This window comes from Anopheles stephensi, chromosome 3, assembly GCF_013141755.1.
Source record: "Anopheles stephensi strain Indian chromosome 3, UCI_ANSTEP_V1.0, whole genome shotgun sequence".
NCBI classification, from domain to species: domain Eukaryota; kingdom Metazoa; phylum Arthropoda; class Insecta; order Diptera; family Culicidae; genus Anopheles; species Anopheles stephensi.
The window spans coordinates 20,391,119-20,417,128 of NC_050203.1; the positions used below are offsets into that span (position 1 = coordinate 20,391,119).

Consider the following 26,010-nt stretch of genomic DNA (forward strand, 5'->3'; position numbering starts at 1 on the left):
CCAAACGATCAATGAAAGCATAATTGGGAACACAGAACCCACACTCACTGTTGTCTGTCGCTGAGGTACCCGATTTTCCATCACAAGACCACCACCCGCGTGGATCAGCGGAGAGAATTGCATGTTGTGGGGTTTTTTTTTTATTGATGTCTTCTTTTCGTTGCCTCATCCCAGCTTCATTCAAAGCCTTACATCCGCTGGTACCGGTTAGGGGTTGTTGTTTATGAGCCCTTGCTACGGATGCAAAAGGTGTGGGATTCACTCCAGAAACAAAAAAAAATCTCCCTGCGAAGAACGAATCCCGACACTTGGTTAGCGAAAGTTTTAACACAGCTTTCCGCGATCGATTTAATCCCAACCTCTTCACCCTTTCCGTACACACTCCGATCTGATTAATGATCACATAATTAGATCGACAGGCCCTTCGAATCCGACCAGGCTGGCTGCCCATTAACCGTAGCTCCGAACTTGACAGCTAATTTCCTCTCGCTAAAAACGGAAAGCAGCAGCAGCACGGTACAACCCACCCCGAAAGGTCATCCCAATGGGAAGATTTTCTCTTCCCCCTTTTTTTTTCTTTCTTTGCCAAAGCTACTCGCGAACGATGGTCCCGTTTTTCTGCACCGATTGGGATTAGTGAGCTTTTTCCTCTGTTGCTTGTGGTAGGGCACCGCGCTCTTTATGGGTCTGTTGGTCAGTGTAGGTAATTCGATGCGATCATGCGTCTTACCTCGACCAGTGCAAGTCTCTTTTCGGTGACCTTTTCGCAACGGCCACACTGCCAACAGTGTTGCAGAGCGATGGATTAAACTCATCGTGGCCCCTGCTTATTGTGGAAAGCTTGACGACCACTGCTAGCTAGAGGCTGAATGGCACCCGGGGGAAGCACTCTCAGGTTCCGAACTCAGAAATGCTTTATCCGGATAATGGGATCTAGAAGTAATGATCCTCGGGAGGTATTCTGTACAGGCAGCAGCGTAATGAGTATGAGACAAGCACAAAAGCTGAGGTACAGAGTTCATAAGAACCCAAAATTCGAACAGACTATTAGCCTCACCATTTGTCTTCCGATGACCCAGTGCCCCGAGAGATCCTCAACTTTGTCCGATGGCTTATGTATATTTTTTATTATGTACAGCCAACATTTTAAAATCATGAATTGTCATGGACAATCCGAGGGAAGGCGCCCAACACTTCGATTGGCAACATCTTCTTCCTTCTTGGGCCCAACGATCAGAGTAGTCGTAGTCGTTCATGTTTAAGAAATGCACGATCGCGGAGAATGAAAGACTGAACGGCTCTGAAGAAAAATATTTCGTACAGTCAACGATCGAAGAGATTCCCAATTCCCTGCCAGATTACCAGTGACGAATATTTTATTCATTACTTATATTTCAACAATTGTCTGGTGCCATTTCTTTTGACATGACCACCTCGTAGAGCTCTACAACGCGGCTAGGAGGAATTCATCAGCTTTGGACAAACCCGCTGTCTCAGAGGGGTACTTTGGAGTACTGGGACTATCTGCTCTGTGCAGTACCAGCTTCGTCCGTCCCCACAGGTATTTTGGGGGTGAAAAGATTCTCCACATTTCCGTTGTTATCGGTGCTGACTTTTGACCCCAGGAAGGTGAAGTTTTGGACGACTATTTGTACAAAGTTGGCTAAGGTTTGTCGCCTCATTAATCTCCCAGCCGAAGTTTAGTGTCTCGATCCTGATGGGGAGCTTCTGCTACGTATAGGAGCCCCAAACCAGCGATGTCTATTTCTCCTTCGAGTCACGGACCTCTCTAGAACGCCAGATTATAGAGTAGACAAGCAAATCTATCTTCCTGGTCCTGATGAGGCCTTTGATGGTGGTCAAGGGAGTTTTCCATCCACCTTCACCTGACACGTTGATGTCTGGGGCTATGTTGTGTAAAATTCCTAATTAAACCAACTAACGCCCTAAGTGCGGTATGTGTCAGGACCAGGTATCAAATCCCTTCCGGACCGGCTCTCCGACCGCAGGACTAACTATCCGGCGAATTTTTCTGGGTAAAATCAAGTCAAGGGAAGGGAAAGGGGAGCCAGAAATGGCGGCAGGCCGAGACCTTTCGAAATTGTAGTACCAAAGAAGTTGTTAGAAATTCTAATTATATTTTCGCCGAGCCAAGGATCGTCTGTGTGTCCTGTTGCTGGATAAAGAACATAAGGTCTTGATAAAGCGAAATCAACAAGCTCATCCTACTACAACAATTCTCTATCGTAGTCCAAAAATTAAAACTGAATTTAAATATTAAGCAAAAAACAAGCAAGCACCCGAGAGTAAAACAACGAAGCCGCTGTTAGTCAACAATATATTACGCGCATAATGGTTTTGCCTTTTATTCATTCGATTTGACCCAGGAAGGGTGAGCGGATTGTTTCTATCTTCTTACACACTAAAAGGGGGTATGATTAAACGTGGGTTTTTGGGGTTTGCCTCTTGTTTGCTACTTTTTTTTCCTCCATTTGCCACTGTGCTCCCTCCTCCACCAAAACCAAATTCACTCCACTGCTTGAATGCCTCAATCGATGCGTGTGTCCGTACTGCTTTTAGGTTTGCTGTAGCCATTCTTTACAATCAATCGCATCGCTTCTCGCTTGACTTTTTTGTTAGCAAATTTAGGAATAAAATTCTCCCACTACTCAGCCCTTCCGACCCGACGAAAGCAGTGGGATTTGTGTACGGCGTCAAGTCGGATGATAATCGGTTCAATTGAACTCCCAAGCCCGCCACCATTGCTGGGCGAGTGTGCTTTACTGCTGCTTTTGATATAAGTTTTGTGGGTTGTGTTTTTTTGGTTTTTTTTTCCTCTAATTTTTACAACGCATCGATAAGCTGACAATCGTGCCAATGCATAACGAGAGAAAAAGAAAACGTTGCTTGAGCTACAGCGGCAACGTTCTAGCAAAGTTGAATCATTTTACAGTTTACAATGGTTAGCGGTGCAAAAGGACGCATTCATCATTCTCTCATCCTCATCAGTGTCTGATTATCGTTGTTTAACGCTGCAATCGTCTCTGTTTTTTTTATTTTCTCCATTTCTGTATTTTCCCTTTGTTTTTTTTTTAAATTATTATCGTCATTCGTTTGATTAACACCTCACACACACACACACCAGAGCGCAATACTGATGTAGTGATGTAACCTAAGCCGGAAGTGAATTATAATTTCAATTTTAAAAACAACAAAAAAACAAATCAACAACAAAAGGACTTAAACATGTGTCTAATACAATATGACAGTATAGCAAGCGTTAACAAAACAAAATAAAAATCTAAAATCGTTTAAAACGATACAGGGTTACGAATCATCGAAGGGGAAAAGTTTTAAATCACCCGATGAAATGTTTCAACTCTGGATAGTGGACCATTGCAGGCCCGCTGTGGCAAGTTGCAATCATACAATGGAATGTTGCTGTCGGTTGTAGGAGCTTGAAAGCTCTCTCTCTCTCTCTCTCTCTCTCTCTCTCTCACACTTCTTGGCCAAACGAACTCTTAAGATCATACCTGCCATTTTTGGCTTACCTCGTAGTTGGGGTCGCGGGTCCGGATGGGATTTGAACCGCGGTCCTGCCTGGAGAGTCCTTAATCCACAGCTAATTGCAAAAATTCACAACTTAATTGTAAAAGTTCCATTATATGACTCGCAGCGCTGCAAAAATGCCAACAGTCCATAACACACACTAGAACAGTAGCTTGATCTACTCTTTTCATTGCAGAACGTCTTTCGATATTACTATTTTCCTCTTTCGCTACTTAACACTCTTTTGTTGCCTTCTTTGCGTGTTGTGCTTGTACGAACGTTTTGTGATTCTTATATCTTTTCATCTTGCTTTTCCTCTTGTTTTTCACTAGCCCAGTGTTTTGTTTGTGTTTGTTTTAACTTTTCTTTTCGTTTCTCTTCTTTTTGTCCATCGCGGTAACGGCCTACTAAGACGAGTTAATATAATCCCCGAACGAAGGAACGATATCGATCGATTAAAAACATAGTTCTGTCTCTCTTTCTCTCCCTCTCTTTCTCTTTCTTTGTAGTGTTTTGCCTTGTGGGATTTGTTTCATCTCACTACATTTCATCTCTACAGCAAGATAACAGCCACACACACACACATTTTGGGAGGGGTGGTAGTCGGATCCGTCAGTGTCAACATCGTCGTCCATCAATTGCTCTATCTAGTAGTTAATATAATTGATGTAAACCTCATTTAATGAAGCAGGCCGGTAGATAGGTACACTACACCAGGCTCCGTTGGATGGGAAGAAGGAAACGCACGCTCTTGCCTTGTGTTTTGTTAAGCTTTTTATCCTTTTTTGTCTACTGTATGTGTGTGTGTTTTAATTTCTTGCTCTTTTGCTTTGATAATTTATATATGTATTAGCCCACACACACACAAAGTTTGGTTTTGCATTGTTTTGTTGTGTAGGCTTTCTACTGGCAAAAAACTGGAGTTGTGCCTCTCTGCACGCACTGTAGATTATGTGTTGTGTTGTTAATGCTTGATTTTAGTTTTAAGAAAAGTACCACATAGAATCGGTTGGTAAAATTGCTTATGACCCTGGCAAATGTGTGGCAAATTCTGCATGAGAAGCATAGTAATGTTGCTAGTAGCAAGCGGACTACCTAGGGTGGTGAGGAACAAGACCCTACAGCTATCAGTAAGGATCTTCCTCAACGAAGCAGAGTAGTAGAAGATGAAGGCTTTAGAAGACATCTTCTAAAAGTCAAATCAGATCCTGACACTGCAAGAGCGAATTGGTAAAAAATTTAGATCAAGAGAACGTTCTTCTACGGAGAGGACGGTTGGCCTCTAATGTACTTTTGGTTCTTGTTTTTTAAGCCAAATACTGGAAACTGGGCCGCCCCAGTGCTAGAGCTCAAATTCCATTCGGACCGTTTCCCAGTAGGTGGGTACGGACTATCCAACTGCGTGGCATCAAATGGCGGGCATGACCTAAGAGAGATCGTTAGACCAAGAAGAGAGAAGAAGACTGGAAACAATAGACGGGTTGTATGTCTTCGACTGCCTTCGACGCCTCTGAAGCATGGACTCCTTTTTCATGTCAACAAATTCCTCCTAACCGCCTTCAGTTACCTATAAATTTGTACCACAATATTATGCACCGAATAAGACTCACTAGGCCAGCCTGAGTGTGCTAGTCATGTCAGGAGAATGAAAACCGAACGACCAGCCAAAATTCGCCTAACGCGCTGTAGAATTTCTACCAAAAACCTTTCGAGTACTTAGCAGCCCGATTCTATGTGGTGCATTCTTTGGTTTGCCATGGTGTAGGGGTACCCTCGTGCGATCACCAACTACGTGCAGCCAGCATGTTTTCCTGTGGTTGGAATGTGGTTACTTCATCGCGGTTTAAACTTCTTTGTCCAGTGCAATTTCTACCTCGCTCGCACCGTGTTACTCCAACACGTGGTTAGACACACGAAGGGGGCCACACAAAATCGCTTTGCGGTAAATTGCGCCTTCAACAAATCGTCCGAATTGCGCGCGCCCAAGCATTACTTACTGACATAGATAGCTAATGAAAATGGGAGAGATAGATTTGGAAAGTTGTGTTCGTAACATTGTATTGTTGTTGTTGTATTTTTTTCGTCGTAATTTTTTTTTTTTGCTTTGTTTTATAATTGTTGTTAAGTAGTGTTTTATATAGTAATTTACTGCTGCTGCTGCCATTTTTCTTTTTCTTTTTGTTTTGTTCGGAACTACATACTATCGTCAACAGTAAGAGAGTATGGATAAACCAAGCGGAGACCTAACCGTAAATTAAAGAATAATTTAAGTTTCGAAATATAGGGTTTCAGAGAGTGATTGTTTTCACGGAAACTCGTACCCTGCCGCTCGTCAGAGTGTTACGTGGAGCACGGTTTTAGAATTACATACAGATTGTTTCCACTCGCACACAAACACACACAAGGACGTTATAGGATAGACTAGAAGACATTGAGGAGAAGTAAAATGCACAACATCCGATCTTGTGTTTGTTCTTTTTTTGTTTTTTGCAACCATTTCTCGTAACCATATATGCTAATTCATACGTTAACATTTTTGCCGCCTCAAATCGATTTGTGACTTAGTGGTTTTTGTGATTTTAGAATACTTGGAGGGCGGGGGAGGTGGGGGTGGGGAGAGCGCCAAGGATCGCAATCGCACTTCTAACCGCACCGCGGGCTCACTGTAACTCGTAAATGAGTAATCATAATGATAATAGTAATAAAAGCAATAGTATCACACAACTTTTAACGCTTACACGGGACAACACCGCGCGCCGGCTGGACAGGTGGTAACGGGTTGTGGTAGCAATGGGCACCCCACACTAACACAGGCCACCCTCGTCATCATCGTTTCCAGCACCCGGACCGGATGGTTTTGCCGCGGCCTGGTGCGTTGAGCGCCACCGCCACAAGGATAAGTGCAAAGTGCGCGTGTTAGAAAAAGGGAGAGAAAGCTACAAAAAAAGGGCAAGCTGTATACTTACATCACCCGCAGCCCCACTGTTGGGGGACACGTAGGAGGCGGCCGCATTTTCGATGACGTTCGCTTTCGGTGCGATCGAAACACCCTTCGGCAGGGGTAGATCGCGCGCCAACCGGGCATACTCCACGTCCATGTGCCGGATGAACGGTGACGAGAGTGCTCGCTGTGCCAGCTCCGGATCCTCGTCGTCGTATGCCTGTGGAGGATGAGGGTAAATCGTTTGAAAGCAGGTAGGTTTCCTCTTATTTTGCACAAGGATTATTGACGCGGGCATTGCAGGCATTGAAACCTATGGTTCAGGCCAATCAGTGTAACGGATCTCCTGGAGAAGACTCCACGCTGCGTTGGGGACACATGAGTTCAATCGAGAATAGACAATGCGCTCGCGACTACACGCGTTCTCGCTCAGCCTGCGCACACGAAGAATACTAACCTGCAGCAACGATTCCAGCGTTTGCACTTCGGCAGCATCGCAACAGTTGCCCCACTCCTTGAACGCTTTCTCCGCGGCCACGTAGTCACCGCGGGCAAGCTGTACCAGCACCAGGGCCACCGCTAGCCTCCCGATTGCACCTTCCGAACCGACCTGCTGATGCAGTCCGATCTCGCGCCGGATTGCGTCCGCTGCCTGATCGTACATACCGAGCTTCACCATAATGCGGGCCACTTTGCTAGCGTACTCTGCACCCTGGCGGGTCGAATCTTCAATCTGTGAGCAGGGATGAGCAAAAGGGGGTCGTTAGTTGAATCTGCCCGACGGTCCTACGGTCGTCATGCGCACCGTAACAACATCCACCGCCTGCTTGTACAGCTGCAGTGCATCTTCCGGGTGCGTCTGTTCCAGTATCTTTGCCGCCTTGTCCAGCACGGTCGCGCCCGACTCGGGTGAACCGTGCTGCTGGTACAGATTGCACGACCGTTCCGCCAGCTTACGTATATCGCCGAGATTGTTCATTTCCTTGCAAATCAGTATGGCCTGATCGAGACACTTGGCTGCGTGAAACAGGGCACGGTTCTGCCGATGGCAGTCGGACGATTTCATCAGACAGTCACGGCACTGGTCCAATGACTTTGCGTTCCGGAAGCAGGTGGCTACGGGGGTTTTTTCGAGGAAGGTGTACAGCAAAAACAACAAATGTTAGCAGCCCAATTGGTCCTCCCGAGCGAACAGCGCCCTTACCTGCTTTGTTATACTCTTCAGCTGCATTATCGAAATCTGGCCTCCATTTCAACAGCGATGTCTTCAAGCTAAGGGAAGGGTGGAAAAAAAAAACCGAAGAAAAAAAAACAATCAACATCCTTTCCTCCAACGCCTTCACCACTGTCGCCACTGTACCATTTCTCCGCCTGTCGGATATGTTCCTGTGCTTCCTCAATTTTGCTCGACATTGTTTGGTTCGAACGGGGGGGAACGATAATGGTGCGAACCACCAGAATGTACAGGATTACTTCAGCTGCTGCTACTTTTGGTATTGTTTTTCTCTTCGGAATCCACCCACCCCCTTGTATGCGTGCGTGCGTGTGTGTGTGTGTGTGTGCTCTAGGTACTTCCGGACAGTGGGGACGAGAAAATGCGATTCTGCACACGTAGAGCGACACAGGGCAACAAAAGCCCCAAACCGATCCCGGACTGGTAGGGGATTACTTTGCACACCAAGAAACACCCCTTCAATTGTAGCTGAGATCGCGACGTGCAAGTCCCACCGATGGAGCAGCAAAAAACAACGGGCAATCGAATTTATTGATATAAAATTTTTCTTCACTCGTCCCAACACTGGCTGACTGACAGCTCACACACCTTTGGTTTCCTTTGTGTCAAAAATGGGGCCGCCAATCCTCTCGTATGCCAGGATAACGGTGTAGAACAGCTGAGAGCTGCTCGGTAGGAGAGGATTGGCTATCCAGCCAGATGTAATTTAGCTCATTGAATCTCGAAATTTTAACACCCTAAACCTTCTCGATCTCGCATTGCCGAAGAAGGAAAATAGAAAAGTGTATTTATTACTCAGATAATGAGTCATTTGCAAAACTTTTTTTTATAGTTTAGCACCCCTGGCGGATGAAAATGCTGTCAGTTGAACAAAAACGATAACAAGCGTAGAACAGATACCTGGCTGTCATTTTTCCATTGCTGTCAAAGAATTGTTTACGCTTTGGAAGAAAAATACAACACGCCGCTGCCGCCACCGCCAATCTTGTCGCATTTAGGTCACCTGGTAAGGAAGCGGAATTGTGCTTTAAATTTGTAAAAAACAGCTCTTCACATGGAGGAAGTTCAGCGACATTCGGTGCACACGTTGGTGTTCCGTTCGCTAAAACGTACCCACGATTTCTTTGTGGCCAATCAATCGTTGCTGCCGGAGATTGACGATAAGCTGTAAGCATGCATACAACAACATGGCCAACAGCTGGACAAGCCATACTTTATCCTGCTCCCTGTTCCGTTTTTTCCAGCGAAAAGGTTAAGTTTAACATCAAGGCACGAGACACGTACGGGTTGGTGTTTGATCGTACGGCCAAAGCAAAGGCATTGGCTGCCAAGCGAGGTGACAGTGATCAAGCCGATGGGCAGAATGGTGTAAAGGATGGGGGTAAGATCGAGCGGTTGCTTATGGTGGACAGCTTTCCAACTTCTTGAAATCATTCTCCCATTTGTCCCCAGTTCTTGCTATAACGGCCGGGGAACAGGAAGGAATCGCCCCGGACAGTACCAATACGCAGACAGCACTCGTACCGGCATCGACACCGACCTCACAGAACACGTCCAGCGCGGTACAAATACTGCCGAAGAAAGCACCAACCATTCCGAAACCCAAATGGCACGCACCGTGGAAACTGTGCCGCGTCATTTCAGGGCATCTCGGTTGGGTGCGTTGCGTTGCAGTGGAACCGGGTAATGAATGGTTCGCGACCGGTGCCGCCGATCGGGTCATTAAAATTTGGGATCTAGCCAGTGGCAAGCTGAAGCTTTCCCTTACCGGACACGTTAGCACCGTGCGGGCGCTTGCCGTCAGCCCGCGCCATCCCTATCTGTTCAGCTGTGGCGAGGACCGGCAGGTGAAGTGCTGGGATTTGGAGTACAACAAGGTGATACGGCACTACCATGGGCATCTGTCGGCGGTGTACACGATGTCACTGCATCCGACGATCGACGTGCTCGTAACGGCGGGCCGCGATTCGACGGCACGCGTGTGGGATATGCGCACCAAGGCAAACATACACACGCTGACCGGGCACACGAATACGGTCGCGAGCGTTGTGACGCAGGCAGCCAATCCACAGATCATTACCGGCAGCCACGATTCGACCGTGCGGTTGTGGGATTTGGCCGCCGGAAAGAGTATGTGCACGCTGACCAATCACAAGAAAAGTGTGCGTGCGATCGTGCTGCATCCCTCGCTGTACATGTTTGCATCGGCATCGCCGGACAACATTAAGCAGTGGCGCTGTCCGGAAGGGAACTTTATACAGAATCTCAGCGGACACAACTCGATCGTGAACTGTATGGCGGTAAATCCGGAGGGTGTGCTAGTGTCCGGTGGGGACAATGGAACGATGTTCTTCTGGGATTGGCGCACCGGGTACAACTTTCAGCGCTTCCAGGCGGCGGTACAGCCGGGTTCGATGGACAGTGAGGCGGGCATCTTTTCCATGACGTTTGATCAGTCGGGTTCGAGACTGATAACGACCGAGGCGGACAAGACGATTAAAATTTACAAGGAGGACGATGAGGCGACGGAAGAATCGCATCCGATCAACTGGCGGCCGGAGATTATTAAGCGCAGGAAGTACTAGAGTGGCATTGCTGTACTACCGTGCAAAAAATACATTTAATACGGATTAATAATTATAATAAATGCTTGAAAATAAATGTCCAGAAAAATAAAATAAATGCAATTCTGATAAGACAAATTGGTTCGTAATTTTTTTTTTATTTGATGCTTAATACTGTAGAAGCGATGTAAAGTTCTTCAAACTTGTTGAAATATTTTTAAAAAAGTAGAATAAATTAATTTCTTATCAAAATCTTCTAAAAAATCGATTTAAAAGAGACTGCATCTTCGGGCCATGGTTTTCAACCCATCTCCAACTTTGAAGCTCTACCGTTTAAAAACTAATCGATAGATACTGTTAAGCTTACATTTTCTTGCATAAAATATTTTTTACATTTAAAATATTAAGCAACTATCCAAAATCGGCTTACTAAATGTCACCCGAATGTCCGGCGAACGACCGCCCGCCAAGCGTCATCCGGAAACGTCATCCAGATGGCAAGTCATCGTCATCGCTGCTTCGCCGTTTCGCCGTCCTTCGCTAGCGCTTGCGGTTTTAGCTCTGTGTAGCCAGTAGAGGCCTGTATAGTAAAGCGAGACTGAACTGAACTGATTTTCAACACCGATCCGACACGGCAGTAGGAACGCTCATCAACAAAGAAAGTTTACCACTCGCAGTAAGCTGCGATACAGATCGAAAACCCCCGGCATTTTAGCAGGAAGTGCAAGTGAAGCGAGAAGAAGGTGGCCCCATAGCGCGCATTACACACATTCGACGGCAATTGCACGTACCGTGTGAGTAGAAGTGAAGAAGCCTTCCCATTTCGCAACGAACCGGAGGTTCGAACGAATCGAGGAGCTTGAACAAGACTCTCCCTCCCATCGTTCAGCAAGCCAGCAAAAGGACACGGAAAAAAGCCCATTCTTTAAATGGCCGACAGCAAGAAGTGAGTAGAATATTCGCGTACTACTTCAACGATTGGTTGGGGGGTTGGTCGTTCTCGGGGAAGTATTTGACGGGGGTAGGCTCGTGTGGGATGGCAAACAGAAGTAAACCGGCAAAGCAGGAGGAACCGCACATGAAAGTCCATAGTTACAGCTTTCCAGGCTACTGTGCGGGGCACAAACAGCCATCGGAAGTTACACGGAACCGACCGATTCCGAGTGTGTGTGATTACACAAAGAAAAGAAAGCAGCAGCGAACACAACCGTCGCCTGCTTTGCCGTGTGTTTGCTAGTGTGTCATGTTTGTACGTAGAGGGTTTCTATTGGCTGAGCAGGCAGGCGAGTTGCTACCGCTGCCGTTGTGTGAGTGTCCCGGCTGTGCATGTGTGTATATGTGTGAGGAGCGGACTAGACGTCTCTTGCTTCAATTTTCGCTTGTCACGATATGCGTTACTTCGCGTAATCGTTGGTTAAAAATGTATCACACAAAAGTAAACCTACCGAACGGTGAATCCTTTTTTGATGAAACGGAAAAGGATATGCTTTTATCTTAAATACTCTTTTTGAGATTTTCTGTAACCGGTAAGCGGTTTGCAGTCCGCAAGAGACAGCGCCATGTCCGGCCTACATATCCGTGCTCTGTTACCAAAAGGTACATAAATATTGAACACCTGTCTGGAAGAGACATGTTGAAATCTTCTTTATTGAATGATCTTTTTTAAATTAAAGTAGTTTCATTGTACGGTGTTTAATTAAAAACAAACAAAATAAGAATTGATGTGGGCTAATGTTTTTTTTTTAAAAAGAGGGAACCCTTCCTGCATTTGTCTCAATGTGTGGTGTTGGTCTCTTTCTAACCTACGCACACCCGGGACACCCTCTTCCTACCAAAGGCTAATAACCTATGCGGCCGTTTGCGCTTGGTTACGAAAAGATGACGCCGTCCTCCTACTCGAACCGATTAGGCTCGTGTTATGTACTACGATTAAATAACTGCATTGCTTTTTTTTTTGTGTGTAAAATTTAACCTCTTTTCCCTCTAATTTACTTTTAGCGAGGATTTGGCAACAGCCATCCTGAAGCGCAAGGATCGCCCGAACCGTTTGATCGTCGATGAAGCCGGCAATGATGACAATTCGGTCATTTCGTTGTCTCAGGTGAGCATTTGGTTGTCTCTCGTGTATCAAAGTAGTCCACTCTTGTTCATGTGGGTCGGCTAGCAACTACCCGTGATAAGCAAACGGGGCATACTGAGATGGGGTTTTTCCTATTGTGATAGAGCTGCATTTAAAATATACAGCAAATCGTAACAGTGTTCGACCGGGCTGAATTTTTAATTCGGAAAAACGAGTTTGATTTAGGTTAAAATGAAAAAAACATGCTGATTTGAATCAATTGTCGATAATTTTTAGTTCAAGAAAACAAACGATGATCTGTTCGACTCATATCAGAATTCCCATATCGGAGAAGGGATCCGCAGTTGCTTATGGTTGTTTTGTACAAGTGCGAAAGCTTTAGATTACTGTGAGCTTTCATTATCTAGCCGATTTCATGACACTGGAACCCAAGTTTTCGTTCGGAAATTAGATTAGAAAATTTGTGATTCATAACACCTTCTCTGTTAAATAGAATTTTCTCGATCTATCTCAATTCTTGAACCCCACGGGAACCTCCACGGGCGTTGCTTTACATGCAAAAATGTAGAATTTGCTTTGCTCTTAAAAATTAACTCTATCTCAACAGTAATGCTTTATTGCTTGTTGTTCCTTATCATAATTGGGGCTTTTTTTTGGGAATTTCGAGCCACAAATTTAATGTGCATTTTCTTCCTCTTTTTTCCAGGCCAAAATGGATGAGCTGGAACTGTTCCGCGGTGATACGGTGCTGCTCAAGGGCAAGCGCCGAAAAGAAACCGTGTGCATCGTGCTGTCGGACGAAAACTGTCCGGACGAGAAGATTCGCATGAACCGTGTGGTGCGCAACAATTTGCGCGTGTGGCTCGGTGACGTGGTGATGATTCAATCCTGCCCGGACGTCAAGTACGGCAAGCGCGTCCACATACTGCCGATCGACGATACGGTCGAGGGGCTGACGGGCAATATGTTCGACGTGTACCTGAAGCCGTACTTCCTCGAGGCGTACCGACCGATCCACAAGGACGACACGTTCGTGGTGCGCGGTGGTATGCGTGCGGTCGAGTTTAAGGTGGTGGCGGCCGACCCGGAACCGTACTGTATCGTCGCACCGGAGACGGTAATACACTGCGAGGGCAATCCGATCAAGCGCGAGGAGGAGGAGGAAACGCTGAATGCGGTCGGGTACGACGATATCGGTGGCTGCCGGAAGCAGCTGGCGCAGATAAAGGAGATGGTCGAGCTGCCGCTGCGCCATCCGTCGCTGTTCAAGGCGATCGGTGTGAAGCCACCGCGCGGCATCCTGATGTACGGTCCACCCGGTACGGGCAAAACGCTCATTGCCCGCGCGGTCGCAAACGAAACCGGTGCGTTCTTCTTCCTGATCAATGGGCCGGAAATTATGTCCAAGCTGGCGGGCGAGTCGGAATCGAACCTGCGCAAAGCGTTCGAGGAGGCAGAGAAGAACTCGCCGGCGATCATCTTCATCGACGAAATCGATGCGATTGCGCCGAAGCGCGAGAAGACGCACGGTGAGGTCGAGCGGCGTATCGTGTCACAGCTGCTCACGCTGATGGACGGCATGAAGAAGAGCTCGCACGTGATCGTGATGGCCGCCACGAACCGGCCCAACTCGATCGATCCGGCCCTGCGACGCTTCGGGCGTTTCGATCGTGAGATCGACATTGGCATTCCGGACGCGACCGGCCGGCTGGAAGTGTTGCGCATTCACACGAAAAACATGAAGCTAGCGGACGACGTCGATCTGGAGCAGATAGCGGCCGAATCGCACGGTCACGTCGGTGCGGACCTGGCGTCGCTCTGTTCCGAGGCGGCGTTGCAGCAGATTCGCGAGAAGATGGATCTGATCGACCTGGAGGACGATCAGATCGATGCGGAGGTGCTGAACTCGCTGGCCGTGTCGATGGAAAATTTCCGCTACGCCATGACCAAATCGAGCCCGTCGGCGCTGCGCGAAACGGTGGTGGAGGTCCCGAACACCACCTGGACGGACATCGGTGGGCTGGAGAATGTGAAGCGCGAGCTGCAGGAGCTGGTACAGTACCCGGTCGAGCATCCGGACAAGTTCCTCAAGTTCGGCATGCAGCCGTCGCGCGGCGTACTGTTCTACGGGCCGCCCGGTTGCGGCAAGACGCTGCTCGCCAAAGCGATCGCCAACGAGTGCCAGGCCAACTTTATCTCCGTCAAGGGCCCGGAACTGTTGACCATGTGGTTCGGCGAGTCGGAAGCGAACGTGCGCGACATCTTCGACAAGGCACGGTCCGCTTCGCCCTGCGTGCTGTTCTTCGACGAGCTGGACAGCATTGCCAAGTCGCGCGGCGGCAACGTGGGCGATGCGGGCGGTGCGGCCGACCGCGTGATCAACCAGATTCTGACCGAGATGGATGGTATGGGGGCGAAGAAGAATGTGTTCATCATCGGCGCCACCAACCGGCCGGACATTATCGATCCGGCTATCCTGCGCCCGGGCCGTCTCGATCAGCTGATCTACATTCCGCTGCCGGACGAGAAGTCGCGCGAAGCCATTCTGCGCGCGAACCTGCGCAAGAGCCCGGTCGCGGAGGACGTCGATCTGAACTACGTGGCGAAGGTGACGCAAGGCTTTTCCGGCGCGGATCTGACCGAAATCTGCCAGCGCGCCTGTAAGCTGGCGATCCGGCAGGCGATCGAGGCGGAGATTCGGCGGGAGCGGGACCGTGCCGCTAACCAGAGCTCGGCCATGGATGTAAGTTTTTTCGGTGTTGGAGGCGGTGGTCGGCGAGTAGATCGTGAAGGGAAATATTCATTTGCGGTTTTTCTTTTGCTTGCTCGCTGCTCCCGGGGATCACACACAGATGGATGAGGAGGACCCGGTGCCGGAAATTACGCGCGACCATTTCGAGGAAGCGATGAAGTTTGCCCGCCGTTCCGTTTCCGACAACGACATCCGCAAGTACGAAATGTTTGCCCAAACGCTGCAGCAATCTCGTGGATTCGGCACTAACTTCCGGTAAGTGACGGTCGCGCGCGCGCTCGAATCGTTGTCGAATCGAATTGTTTTTAAACATGCTGCGTGCCCTTTTCACCTTTCCCTTTCAGATTCCCGTCGGGCCAGGGTAGCTCAAGCTCGCAGGGCCAGGGTTCGTCGCAACCGACGAGCCAAAATCCGGGCGACAACGGTGACGACGATCTCTACAGCTAGATTCCTTCCCGGCATTAGTACACACACACACACACACAACAGCAACAAACACATGCCCTCCTCCCTTCTTTGTTCCCCCCATTTTTACTGGACTAACCCGAGTCGGTCTCTCCATGTGACAGCTGCGCGTAGAGTGCGAGTGTGTGTGTGTGTGTGTGTGTGTACACACACATACATAATTTGCCTTCATCACCTACCACCACACCACCCTACACAATTTTGTCCTCCCACTCTCTCCCGCTCTCTCTCTCACCGTCTCCCCTTATACAACAGCAGGATTGAGGTTATGATGAGTAGTAGTAGCTTTCATTTAAGCCCCGGATAGTCGAGAAACGGAGCAGAGAGAAAAGTAAAGAAGAAGAAAGGACCGGTTAATAGTGTGTTTGTGTATGTGCGCGCGTGATGTGTGTAGACGCAGAAATGGTAGAGAAGAAGTAGTAATAGTACCTAGTAGTAGGGGGGGGGGGGAGGATGTGGCGGGGGATAAAAGGTGTGAGAAAAGAGAGGAGGAAGGGGGGGTATGGGACGGTGGGCGATAGGCAAACACGAGCGTAAACGAACTCTCTGGTAAACACAGCTACACCGCTCGTGGTCAGCCTCTTATTCATAATAATGATTTTGATGAAGCAAATAAGAAATGAGATACATTAATTGTAAGACCGCCCCGTACTCTAGAGTCCTTTGTTTTTTTTTTTACTTTCTATCACACACTCACACACCTTCAAATCTTACAGAATCAGGTACGGGCACCAGTCGGTGATGTGCTTGGTCTCTGGTCCGTTTTCTATCAACTGTGGCGTTTGAAAGAGAAAGATGACAACTACACACTCTTCTTCGTGCGATCGACTGCCGAACCGATGGCATGGTGTGGTAGCAAATAGTAGATTCAACACACACACATACTTACATGCTCTTGAGTATCGTGTTTTAGGGGTCGACAAACGACGGTTCCAATACATTTCGCCAGGTCCTTTACGCTGTAGGGAGCGAGCGCGCGCTCGTGTGTGTGTGTGGTACGGGCGCGCAATACGGTGGCTAGGTAAATTATCCTTACAATTCATTCACTCTCCAGGATACACAGGAAAGGCGTGGGACGTGGTATAATAATGTTCGCAAACTTCTACAATTGTATTTTTTACCTTCACACAGGCACCGTACAGGCATACACATCTGTGGTTGGGTGCGAAAATAAAACGCGAAGAGAGACGGTGTACGGTAGCAGCAGTAAATGCTAAGAACTGAGCGTCGGATGGAAATGTTGGAAATTGTGTTTGTTTCTACCCTTAGCTCAACAAAGGGGACGAGAATAAGGGGGGGGGGTCTTTGGTTGAAGAGATTAGTTTAGTCCGTTCTTCCTGAAGCGGGTGCTTGGCATCTTGGCGTCATCTTTCCCATATACAAGCAGGCAGATAGGCTAGAGTTTAGCAACTACCAGGGGGTATTACGGTGTTGAACACCGGCTACAGGATCTTCTCCCTCATACTACAAGATCCACTTGTCTCATTCGTTGAAGAGATGGCCACTGACCACTGACCAGATCTTGACGATGCGGCAAATGTTGTGAGAAGATGGCGGAGCAGCATCTCCACGCCTATCCATCTCTTCATTGGTTTTAAAGCCGAAAATGAGTTCTTTTGGAATCCCGGCCAAGCTTGCCATGCTTGTAAGAATTGACCATAGTCATTCTTCATCATATGCCAGGTAAAGGAAGCGCCAGGGAGATGGCGCTTGCCTGTCTTCCTTTCAATCTGACGGTCTAGAGAGAGAGCAATCCGTGACATCCGGAGGTGGAAACCTCGGGGACCATCTTCTATAAGTCAATCCAGATTCTGGCATATGCTGTGATGACCTAGGCATCATCGGGTTCAGTCTCTCATACGTTGGCAGGAGCTTAGCAAAGTATCAATCGAGCAGCACTTAACCTTGGGTTGTAGAGCGGCCCTACTAACAACCACTGATTTACGCAGGGGTGATGTACAGATGGGGCGGTCCGGTGGCCGAGGTGATAACGGCGCCGGTCTTCACACGGCAGGACTGGGGTTCAAATCCCATCCAGACCGCCTCCCCGTACGTAAGGCTGACTACTTTGCTACGGGTAAAGTTAAGTCACAGAAAGCCAGAAATGGCAGGCCGAGACCTCTCTCGAGGTTGTAGTGCCAAAGAAGAAGATGTACAGATAGGTGACCGCGCATTTGAAGTTCCCAAACTCCAAAACTTCTCCTCCATTTTGGGCCAAGTGTCAGCACCGATAACAACATTGATGTTTGAGTTACGCGCAAGGTTGCTGGTTGTCAACCGGTCATACTAAAGCCTGAGGATATAGAACCTTTATAGTCCCAGCTACTAGTGTGGGGTCAAGTAGCTCGTTTTAAAGAGCAAAGGGCAACTGCTCACTAACATTGGAGAGATGAACCCTTCCGGTAGCTCCGCACTCACTGAGGGCGTGAAGAGCAGCTACCTTTTTGAAACGGAAGAGCATGCTCAGAGCCCTCGTTTTATTGAGGCGAAACCTCCCGCTCAAGCTCACTGCCCAACAACTAGTCCCAGCACTCTCGCATACGCCCCAGAGACATGGGCTCTGCCGAAAACTGACGAAACCCTCTTTAGCCGCATTTGGGAGGCAGATGCTGGAGAAGGATTTTTGGCCCCGTATGTGTGGAAGGGCAGTAGACGGTAGCGGTTCACAATCATGTAGGGAATACGACTCCGGCTCCGGTGGGGCTAGTCTATGTCATGAGAATAACACCGGACGGTCCAACCATTAAAAGTAGTAGAGGCACGAACCCTGTTCACAACTTACGAATACTCGACAGACCAGCAGGATGAGAATATCATCGGAAAACCCCCATATCGAAAAGTTGCTGTTTGGATCGTTTTCATCTGGATGTCTTGCATCTGCCGCAATCCAAGTGTACGATCGGGGGCGTTAGTGCCGATTAAGTGAGTAAGTATTTGAATACTTCCCTTTTTAATTCGTCTCTGCAGTGTATGTGTATTTGCTCTGTTAATGGGGTAGGAACCGAGACTCCTTTCGGGGTTACACAGGCTCTCCAACCCAACTCCTATTCCGTCACGTCCTCGTCGTACAGAGTGTTAACGTTCCCCACCATATATCCAAGCTTGAAAACCTGACGACCGCACCTTCGAAGTCGTCCAAAGCTTCACCTATCCGGGGTCAAAAGTCAGCCCACCGACAACAACATTGATGTTTGAGTTACGCGCACGGGTGCGGGCTGCCAACCGGTCATACTACAGCCTGAGGATACTTCTCTAAATACCTGTCGCGACGGACGAAGCTGGGACTGTACAGAACAATTTATAGTCCCAGCATTCTCACATACGCCTCTGAGACATGGACTCTGTTCAAAACTGACGCCAAGCCCTCTTAACCGCGTTCGAGAGGAAGATGCTCAGAAGGACCTTTCGACACCCCGTGTATGTGTGGAAGGACAATGGAGGAGCCGCTACAATGACGAGCTCTACCGAGCTGTACGATGATCTCACTATCGTACAACGCATTAGACTCGCCAGGCTCCGGTGGGCTGGTCACGTCATGAGAATGACACTGGACAACTCAGCTCCTAAAGTCCTTCTAGGTTGTCAACATGGACTGAGGAGGCGTGGTAGGCCCAAACTGAGATGGAGTGATGGCGTTGATGCGTCTGCCAGAATTGTTGATGCGTTTCGAGGATTGTTGCAGCAGGCCACAAGACCGCAAAGCGATTGTAGCGCCTGGTAAGTCAGTAAGTAAGTAGTATATGTGTAATTAAACACGCTACTCCTCTTCTCATATCTCACTCTCCGCTCGCAGCATCAGCAGCGAAGGAAAACAGGTTGGCCGTTTATTCATCCAGACGTAGTGTTCAGTTTGTTATATGCACAATTACTTACAAACCTATTATGCCGCACGCCACACATAGTCAACTCACTACGAGGTATTGGACGATTGAGCTGATTATAACTTGAACACAAGTTAAGGACTGTACTGGTTGTATGAAGAAAAAAAAACAAAAACACTCAAAAAACGTTTCCTCAAAGACTTTAAGACCTACTTAGAAGAAAATTTGCATCACGATGTCAATGCTTTAAAATCCGTTCTGCTTAGAGACCGGAAGCTGCAAAGCAGTGCCTTCTCGCTTGAATGGTTAAGGACACTTTTTTTGTCCTTTTTCTGTACACTCTGGGTCCCTGGTTTTTTTTTGTTTTGCTTTGTCTCCTATTTACACCTATCCTTACACATCTAAATCCTTGGGACACCGTTGTCAAGGAAACGGGAGTTAACTTAAAAATAGGATTTCTTTTCGTAAGCTATTAGAATCTCAAACCGAAACGATTCTGATTTTTTTTTGTGTGTGCATTTTTAAAACAATTTAAAGCTCCAAACGATCGACATTATTAATATTATTCGAATTCTTCCGTGCGTGCGTGCGTGTGCTAGTGGTGTGGCCATTACTTTACCCTCGGGCTGGCAACGTTCTGCTTGACGATTGCACCGGTTGCGCTGCGTGTCGTGATGGTGCCACGCTGCGGGACCTTCGCTTCCGTGCCGGCAGTAGTGGTGGTGGTAGTAGTAGTAGCAGCAGCAGCACCGGCGGCCTGACGACGTGGTGGTACACTTTTCTCACTCTTTACTGCAGCAGCAGCCACAACCTTACCGATTGCAGCGGTCGGTTTTGCTGGCGCACCACCATTTTGACCGGTGGCCGCCGGTTTGCTGGTGGTGGTGTTGGTGCGACCGCTGCTAGTGCTGCTGCTGGTGGTGATGATCGGAGGACCGGTGGACTGTCTGTGGACCGATCGGGTGTTGCGCATCTGAATCTCCTTCATGCTGGTTGTGACCGTTGTGACCGGTAACGAACTCGCTGCTGGTGATGATGATGAAGGGGTGGATGATGGTGGGGTTGATGTTGCTGGCGCGGCCGCCGCCGTTGAGACGGGAGTTTGTTGTGGCGGTTCGATCGATCGGTTCCGATTCGTGCCCACCATCTCGATCGCAAGCAGATTCCATCGTTTGAGACGATCGATCAAAACGGCCGACTTTTCCTTCGGCAGCTCAAGCTCCCGCAGCAGCAGTATCAGCTCCGACTGTGTGATACGATGCGGGCCATCGTCCTGGTCGGTCGGTGGAGATTTGCTGCTGCTGCTGCTGCTGCTGCTTTCCTCGGTACTAGCGCCTGCCGTAGCAACCGCACTATCGGTCGACTGTTGCTGGCCGGTGACGAGGGATGGCGTAATTTTGACCGTCCGCTCAACACTGTTTGCCGAAACGGAGGGCATATCTTTCATGTTGATGAAGCAATACCTCGACGGTGCGGTTGGTGGCACTTTTTTTTTCGGCGAGGCGGCCACCTCCTCCTTTAGGACGGCAGTAGCGGCGGGCACCGCTTTCGGCGCGGAGGAAGCCGCTGCATCCGGGAAGGAGGACACTTTGATTTTGATCGTATTATTACCGGTGCCGGTCGGCGTTGCCATATCTTTCACATTGATGAAGCCCAGCTTTCCACGGACGACCAGCTGCGGTGTGCTGTCCTGCGCCTCAAGCTTTACGCCACTCGGCTTCGGTGCGGCGGTTGTTTCCGGTTCTTTCGGTTCGATTTTTGGTCTCACTTTGCGCAGCACACCCGTGGCAGGATCGAGCTGCATGGTGGATTCGTCCGGTGGCGTATCCGTTCCCTCCGCAACATCCTCATCCTCGTCGTCTTCAATTTCGATCTTAACGAATGCTTCCGGTGGCATGGGAGGCGTCACGAGTGGCGGGGTCGGTGGTGGTTTTGTGTCTGGTAGACGGACAGCGGGCAATTCGGAAGCTGTAAAGATTGTTAGCGATAAGCATTACATTTTTTACGGGACCGGGTACAACACATCTCATCCCGCGATCAATCCCAAGGTTCCAACCCCCCCCCCCCCCCCCCCCCACCCCCTTACCACAGTTGGCCGCATCCTTGTTGAGCGAGAACACGTTCAATATGCGCGGCGCATTCACGCTGTTCGGTGTCATCGGGCGGCGTATAATTGCGGACGAATTCGAGGGCAGCAGCTTTTTGCACTTTTCCAGCACAATCGTTGGTTCGGAGTTGCGCAGCCGAACCTTCGTCATGCCGTACGTCATGGGGAACGTACCGGGATCCGGTTCGATCTTACGCTTCAACGTGCCGACGGTGGTCGGCGGACACTTCGCGGCCGCAACAGCACCGGGAATCGTAATTTTCTGTGTCGGTAGAATGCGCACCCCTACCGGTTGCAGCACTCCATTCACGACCGGCGACGGTGGCTCGTTCGGCTTCACGGCCTGGCCGGGATAGGTGCGAATGTTAGCGGCCGATACACTGCTATGCTGTTCGTTATTCCCCGACGGTGGTGCACTGATCCGGCGCTGCACCGGCGCCACACTTTGCGGGACAAGGGTGGTGCGCGTTGCAAACAGCTTCGGCCGTATGGCGGATCGCAGTATGGGATACTCGACTGGGGCTGCCGGGTTGAGTGCGTTCCTCTTCCCGCCTGCCGGTGCGGTGCGTGTCAAGCAGAAGTAACAATCGGTGGCATGATCGGTCGGTTGGCTCCACAGCATCGGGATCGCGAACGGTAGCTCCGGCTTCGGGCACATGCCGTTCTTCCACCGCAGCAGCGCATTGTTGCACACGTTGCAGACGGACGGTGGTCCCTGCAGGTAATTCTCTCTACTGGTGCGCACCTTAAAATAGGATTCGTACGCTTCCAGCAGCGGACGCGTCATGATCGATCGCTTGTGGTGCGACAGTATATACAGACCGCACACGAAGCAGAACAGATTTTTGGGGTTTTTACAGGACGCCTTCGGCATCATGGTTGAGCTGTGCATGTTGAGTGCTGCAGAGGCTTCGCTGTTATCCGTTCAGGAGGACGGCGCCTGTCATCCGGGAATCCGGACGGTCCCAAAACCCCCCTGTCGGTCGTGCGATACGTGTGTGTGTGTGTGTGTCTGCTCCGTTGCGATATGGATCATTCGGGGTGGCGGTTAGTTTGCGAGGGAACGCATTGTGGAAACGAAAAACAAAACAGTGTCATTACAGTGCACACGAATGGTTTACTTAGCAATGATTACAGTTCCCAATAGTACCACTAAGTAAAACGACAACGACGACGGCGCACACACACACACCCTCCCTCTCTCGCTCTCTATTGCATTGCAGCTAGTCAAACATGGACGAAGCGTTTGCTCAGTAGTGTCGCATTTGTGTGTGGTTTTGGCAAGCCACTAAACGTTGGTCACATGCACTAGCTGTCGTTTGGCACGGGTAACGGAACGGTTCGCACGGAAATGATGGAAAACGGAACGGATTTCAGCAACCAAACGCGCTTCCATACACTAAGCAAACGATCTTCTTTGGGAGAAATGTCCGATGTTTGACGTTAGCGCCCGATTTGTTTACCCGCGCTGACGCTCTCAGCCGATCTGTCAAAGCGGCCGAATAGGTAGTGGTCTCATCCCGCAGCACTTTGACAGCCAGCATCGGAGAAAGGAAAAACATAAATAAGCCTTTTCACAGTTTTGAGCAGAGTTTTGGAATAGCGAAGCTATAAAGGTGTAAAAGGACTTTAAGTCATTAAATGGAATTTCGAGGAAGATTAGTATATCGCGTGCGATACCGTAGCGTGAAGGTGAAAAATTAAGCGATCAGTTAGTACCGTTCAATCAAGGCTTCAGTTGAAGTCTTCATCCACGCACACTAGCACGAAGTACATTTTCTGGCTAAAGTCTGAATAGATGCCAACGGGCACGCGAAACTGGCTTGTTGGCGAGTCGCTTCGTTAGTCCTTCCCAGTCTAGTCGTCAAAATCTCCTCCAAACTGCAATTTTTGGTAAGTAGTTTTTGTTCTTTATTTAAGTATCGCTAACAATTATGTCGACCAACAAAGGATTCATACGTATTCACTTTTCACTAGAATCCGAACAACCTAATACCCTCAACGAAATCTTAAGCGCATCGTAAAACAGATATGTTCGATGATAGCATAATGAACGATTTGCACTTTTGTTGGGCAGGTAGAAGACGAAGCGAAACAAGGAAGAGAATCCCTCTCATCACAGGCAGCATATACGCGTCGGGCCAATCCGGCTTCGGGTCCGGTATGGATAGCTCCTTCTATCCCAATCTGCAAGCATAAGCATGTGATTATATGGGGTCGATGTCAGATGCACAGGATTTCACGTAACAACACCGATCACCACTTACCCCAGGGCACTGCCCAAAAGTCCCAACGTACTGGAGGACGAAGAGCTTCGTGAGCTTGCTCCACTGTCGATACCGAACAGTCGTGCAAGCGAACCGAGGAAACCTGGTGGATAAGAGTAATTTTTAAATGGTCCGATCAAGATCGCGAGATGTCGTAAAACCTATATTCGCATAGCGGCATTCGCCCAATGCCAACCCGGTGCCCGTAACCCACTGAACCCGATTGTCTAAGGACGTGCGCCCGAACCAAACAAGTTTTGCGTGTTACGGCAGCGCGTGGGTTAAAATAGCGCATCTCGATGGACTTACGAAACGCCTCACAAATCACAAGAGGCGCGAATAAGGATGGATGGAAACTCACCGGTAGAGGAAGATTGCGACTCGGGTCGTGGATTAGCGCCGCGGACCGGCTGATTGCTGTAGGGTGAGTACGCAATTGATGATGGCTGTGAATACTGGACAGGTTGCGGCTGATAGTACGGTGTCGCCGGTACATACGCTGGCTGCTGTTGCTGGTACTGAACTGGTCGCGGTTGTTGATACTGGACCTGGGGTTGTTGGTACTGGACCTGGGGTTGTTGGTACTGAATCACTCGGGGCTGGGGTTGGGGCTGAGGCTGCGGTTGCTGGTACTGAACTTGGACCGGCTGAGGTTGGGGTTGGACCGGCTGCTGATACACAGCCGGTGCCAAGGTTCGCTGGGTTGTGGTCTCCTCCTGTTGTGACCTTAATAATACCGTTCGTACCGGTAGTGGTTCTGAAGACGTTCCTTAAAAAGCCACCAATTTTTAAATTACACCGTTCTACAATTTTACACACCCATACGTACTTTCATTATCATTCACCACCACATAACTTGGTTCATCTCCGCTCGAGAATGCTGTAGCAGTAAAATATTTTTTTTAAAAACCATTATCGTTACCATCGGAACAAGGACGTTGGGTGGTGAAGCATTTACCTGCCGGAAGAACTTCTATACCCGGTCCAAGCACAGGAGCACCTTGGCAGAACCACACGAGAGTCAAGGAAAGGATCGGCAAAAGGCAGACGCTACTGCTCACGGGGAAACACATGGCCGATCCACTAGCGCGCGCTCGTCTAACTGACTGGTCACGTTTTCATATGGATCGATATCGCCGATTTATCGCGGATAGCGTTAACTGGCCAGTGGAGAGGGAGACACTTGGAAACCGGTCCAGTATTTTGAATGGATTTGGGCACCAAAAACGAACCTGCGCGCACAAACACACAGAGTTGGGCCTGACTATCGTTTGTTTTAATCATGACGACTTAAAGTCTATCCATTCACTGCTACCGACCGTGCTACTCCGAACCACAGTTGCTGCCTGGTGGGGGGGGAGGGGGGGGGCTTTTACCGGTACCGTTGGGAAGTCCGTTATTTAGTAACCCGAAGCTGTGGTGTAGTAATACTTTTCGGAAAATCTACCTTTCCGTGTCGGCGTGTATTCATAATTTATGTTGCATCCTAGGCTCACAAACAAACTTGCTGACGCATTTAGTCTCGCGTACTATGAAGCAAAAATCTCCCGCTGCTGTAGTAAAATTAAACATCTTCTAGCTTGGGTAAACAATTAAGGCCTCCAATTAGCGGTAAAACCAGTTCGAAGAACTAAGCCTCCCGACTCGGGTTTTTGTGTGTATGCGTGATATGATTTACATTTGTTTTTGCAGAGGCGTGATATCCTCGCAGGCAATATGGATTTGCATTGGAATTGTGATATTCGCGGTCGACATGCTATGAACGTCTTTTTTATTATTTAATGAGATATTGTCTGAGAACCCGGAATGTACCATACAGCTAAAGACTAGCTTAAACCTTAGTTGGATCTCGAATGTCTCCTCTGTTTTCTAGAACTTTCTTCCCAAAACTTGATTTTAATTCTTCGTTTCGTTTGGTATGTCTTTCGGTAAGATATTTTGCTACGTTTTGATTGACTTGAACTTGATCAGTGTGGGCCACATGTGCTTGGCATCTTTGGAATGTTATTTTTCTCGTCCAGCTATTGACCAAATTGGCTGGTAGGTCCCTATGTCCCTACTGAGCAATCTATGCCACGTGCCACTGATGAGCCTCAAACTCTGCCGAACCGTGCGGGCTTATCTAGATTCATTTGTGCGCTGTTAGACTTAAGTCATCTACCGCTCGATCTTCCCTATGTTCGCTGTCGCTGTTACGCCCTATCTTGCCCTAGAGTCAAAGTATTCCATG

The 26,010-nt window shown here is 48.8% G+C and overlaps 5 protein-coding genes across 10 annotated transcripts; 2 read left to right on the plus strand and 3 right to left on the minus strand.

Annotated features, from left to right (window-relative positions):
* Positions 1–2,326: 2,326 nt before the first annotated feature.
* On the minus strand, positions 2,327–8,479 carry LOC118512796 (gamma-soluble NSF attachment protein). 2 transcript variants are annotated; one of them, XR_004906355.1, is made up of 7 exons: positions 7,851–8,329; positions 7,695–7,762; positions 7,296–7,606; positions 6,948–7,223; positions 6,516–6,710; positions 6,288–6,416; positions 2,327–6,212 (listed from the first exon to the last, which is right to left on the minus strand). XR_004906355.1 is itself a non-coding variant. In XM_036057719.1 (6 exons), exons 1-6 carry the CDS (start codon positions 7,901–7,903, stop codon positions 6,354–6,356), a joined length of 966 nt encoding a protein of 321 aa, XP_035913612.1. In that variant the 5' UTR covers positions 7,904–8,479; the 3' UTR covers positions 2,342–6,353. The 2 variants fall into 2 exon arrangements, 1 of the variants encoding a protein (XP_035913612.1); XM_036057719.1 differs by having other exon boundaries at positions 2,342–6,416; positions 7,851–8,479.
* A 165-nt stretch (positions 8,480–8,644) lies between these two features.
* LOC118512795 (pleiotropic regulator 1) lies at positions 8,645–10,426 on the plus strand. The gene is made up of 3 exons (XM_036057718.1): positions 8,645–8,891; positions 8,969–9,105; positions 9,177–10,426. The coding sequence occupies exons 1-3, from the start codon at positions 8,779–8,781 to the stop codon at positions 10,307–10,309; spliced, it is 1,383 nt and encodes a 460-aa protein (XP_035913611.1). The 5' UTR covers positions 8,645–8,778; the 3' UTR covers positions 10,310–10,426.
* Positions 10,427–10,784: 358 nt separating this feature from the next.
* Positions 10,785–16,241, plus strand: LOC118512794 (transitional endoplasmic reticulum ATPase TER94). The gene is made up of 5 exons (XM_036057716.1): positions 10,785–11,234; positions 12,287–12,389; positions 13,075–15,111; positions 15,221–15,375; positions 15,465–16,241. Exons 1-5 carry the CDS (start codon positions 11,218–11,220, stop codon positions 15,565–15,567), a joined length of 2,415 nt encoding a protein of 804 aa, XP_035913609.1. The 5' UTR covers positions 10,785–11,217; the 3' UTR covers positions 15,568–16,241.
* Positions 16,242–19,351: 3,110 nt separating this feature from the next.
* On the minus strand, positions 19,352–22,989 carry LOC118512797 (mucin-17-like). Of its 3 annotated transcripts, none has more exons than XM_036057721.1 (3): positions 22,664–22,989; positions 21,493–22,525; positions 19,352–21,374 (listed from the first exon to the last, which is right to left on the minus strand). In XM_036057721.1, the coding sequence occupies exons 2-3, from the start codon at positions 22,403–22,405 to the stop codon at positions 20,017–20,019; spliced, it is 2,271 nt and encodes a 756-aa protein (XP_035913614.1). In that variant the 5' UTR covers positions 22,406–22,525; positions 22,664–22,989; the 3' UTR covers positions 19,352–20,016. The 3 variants fall into 3 exon arrangements, with proteins under 3 accessions (XP_035913614.1, XP_035913615.1, XP_035913613.1); XM_036057722.1 differs by having other exon boundaries at positions 22,649–22,989; XM_036057720.1 differs by having other exon boundaries at positions 21,493–22,989.
* Positions 22,990–23,400: 411 nt separating this feature from the next.
* On the minus strand, positions 23,401–25,071 carry LOC118512799 (alpha/beta-gliadin MM1-like). Of its 3 annotated transcripts, XM_036057737.1 has the most exons (6): positions 24,739–25,068; positions 24,610–24,660; positions 24,279–24,549; positions 24,142–24,197; positions 23,781–23,883; positions 23,401–23,700 (listed from the first exon to the last, which is right to left on the minus strand). In XM_036057737.1, the coding sequence occupies exons 1-6, from the start codon at positions 24,851–24,853 to the stop codon at positions 23,691–23,693; spliced, it is 606 nt and encodes a 201-aa protein (XP_035913630.1). In that variant the 5' UTR covers positions 24,854–25,068; the 3' UTR covers positions 23,401–23,690. The 3 variants fall into 3 exon arrangements, with proteins under 3 accessions (XP_035913630.1, XP_035913628.1, XP_035913627.1); XM_036057735.1 differs by having other exon boundaries at positions 24,142–24,537; positions 24,739–25,071; XM_036057734.1 differs by having other exon boundaries at positions 24,142–24,549; positions 24,739–25,060.
* Between the last annotated feature and the right edge of the window lie 939 nt (positions 25,072–26,010).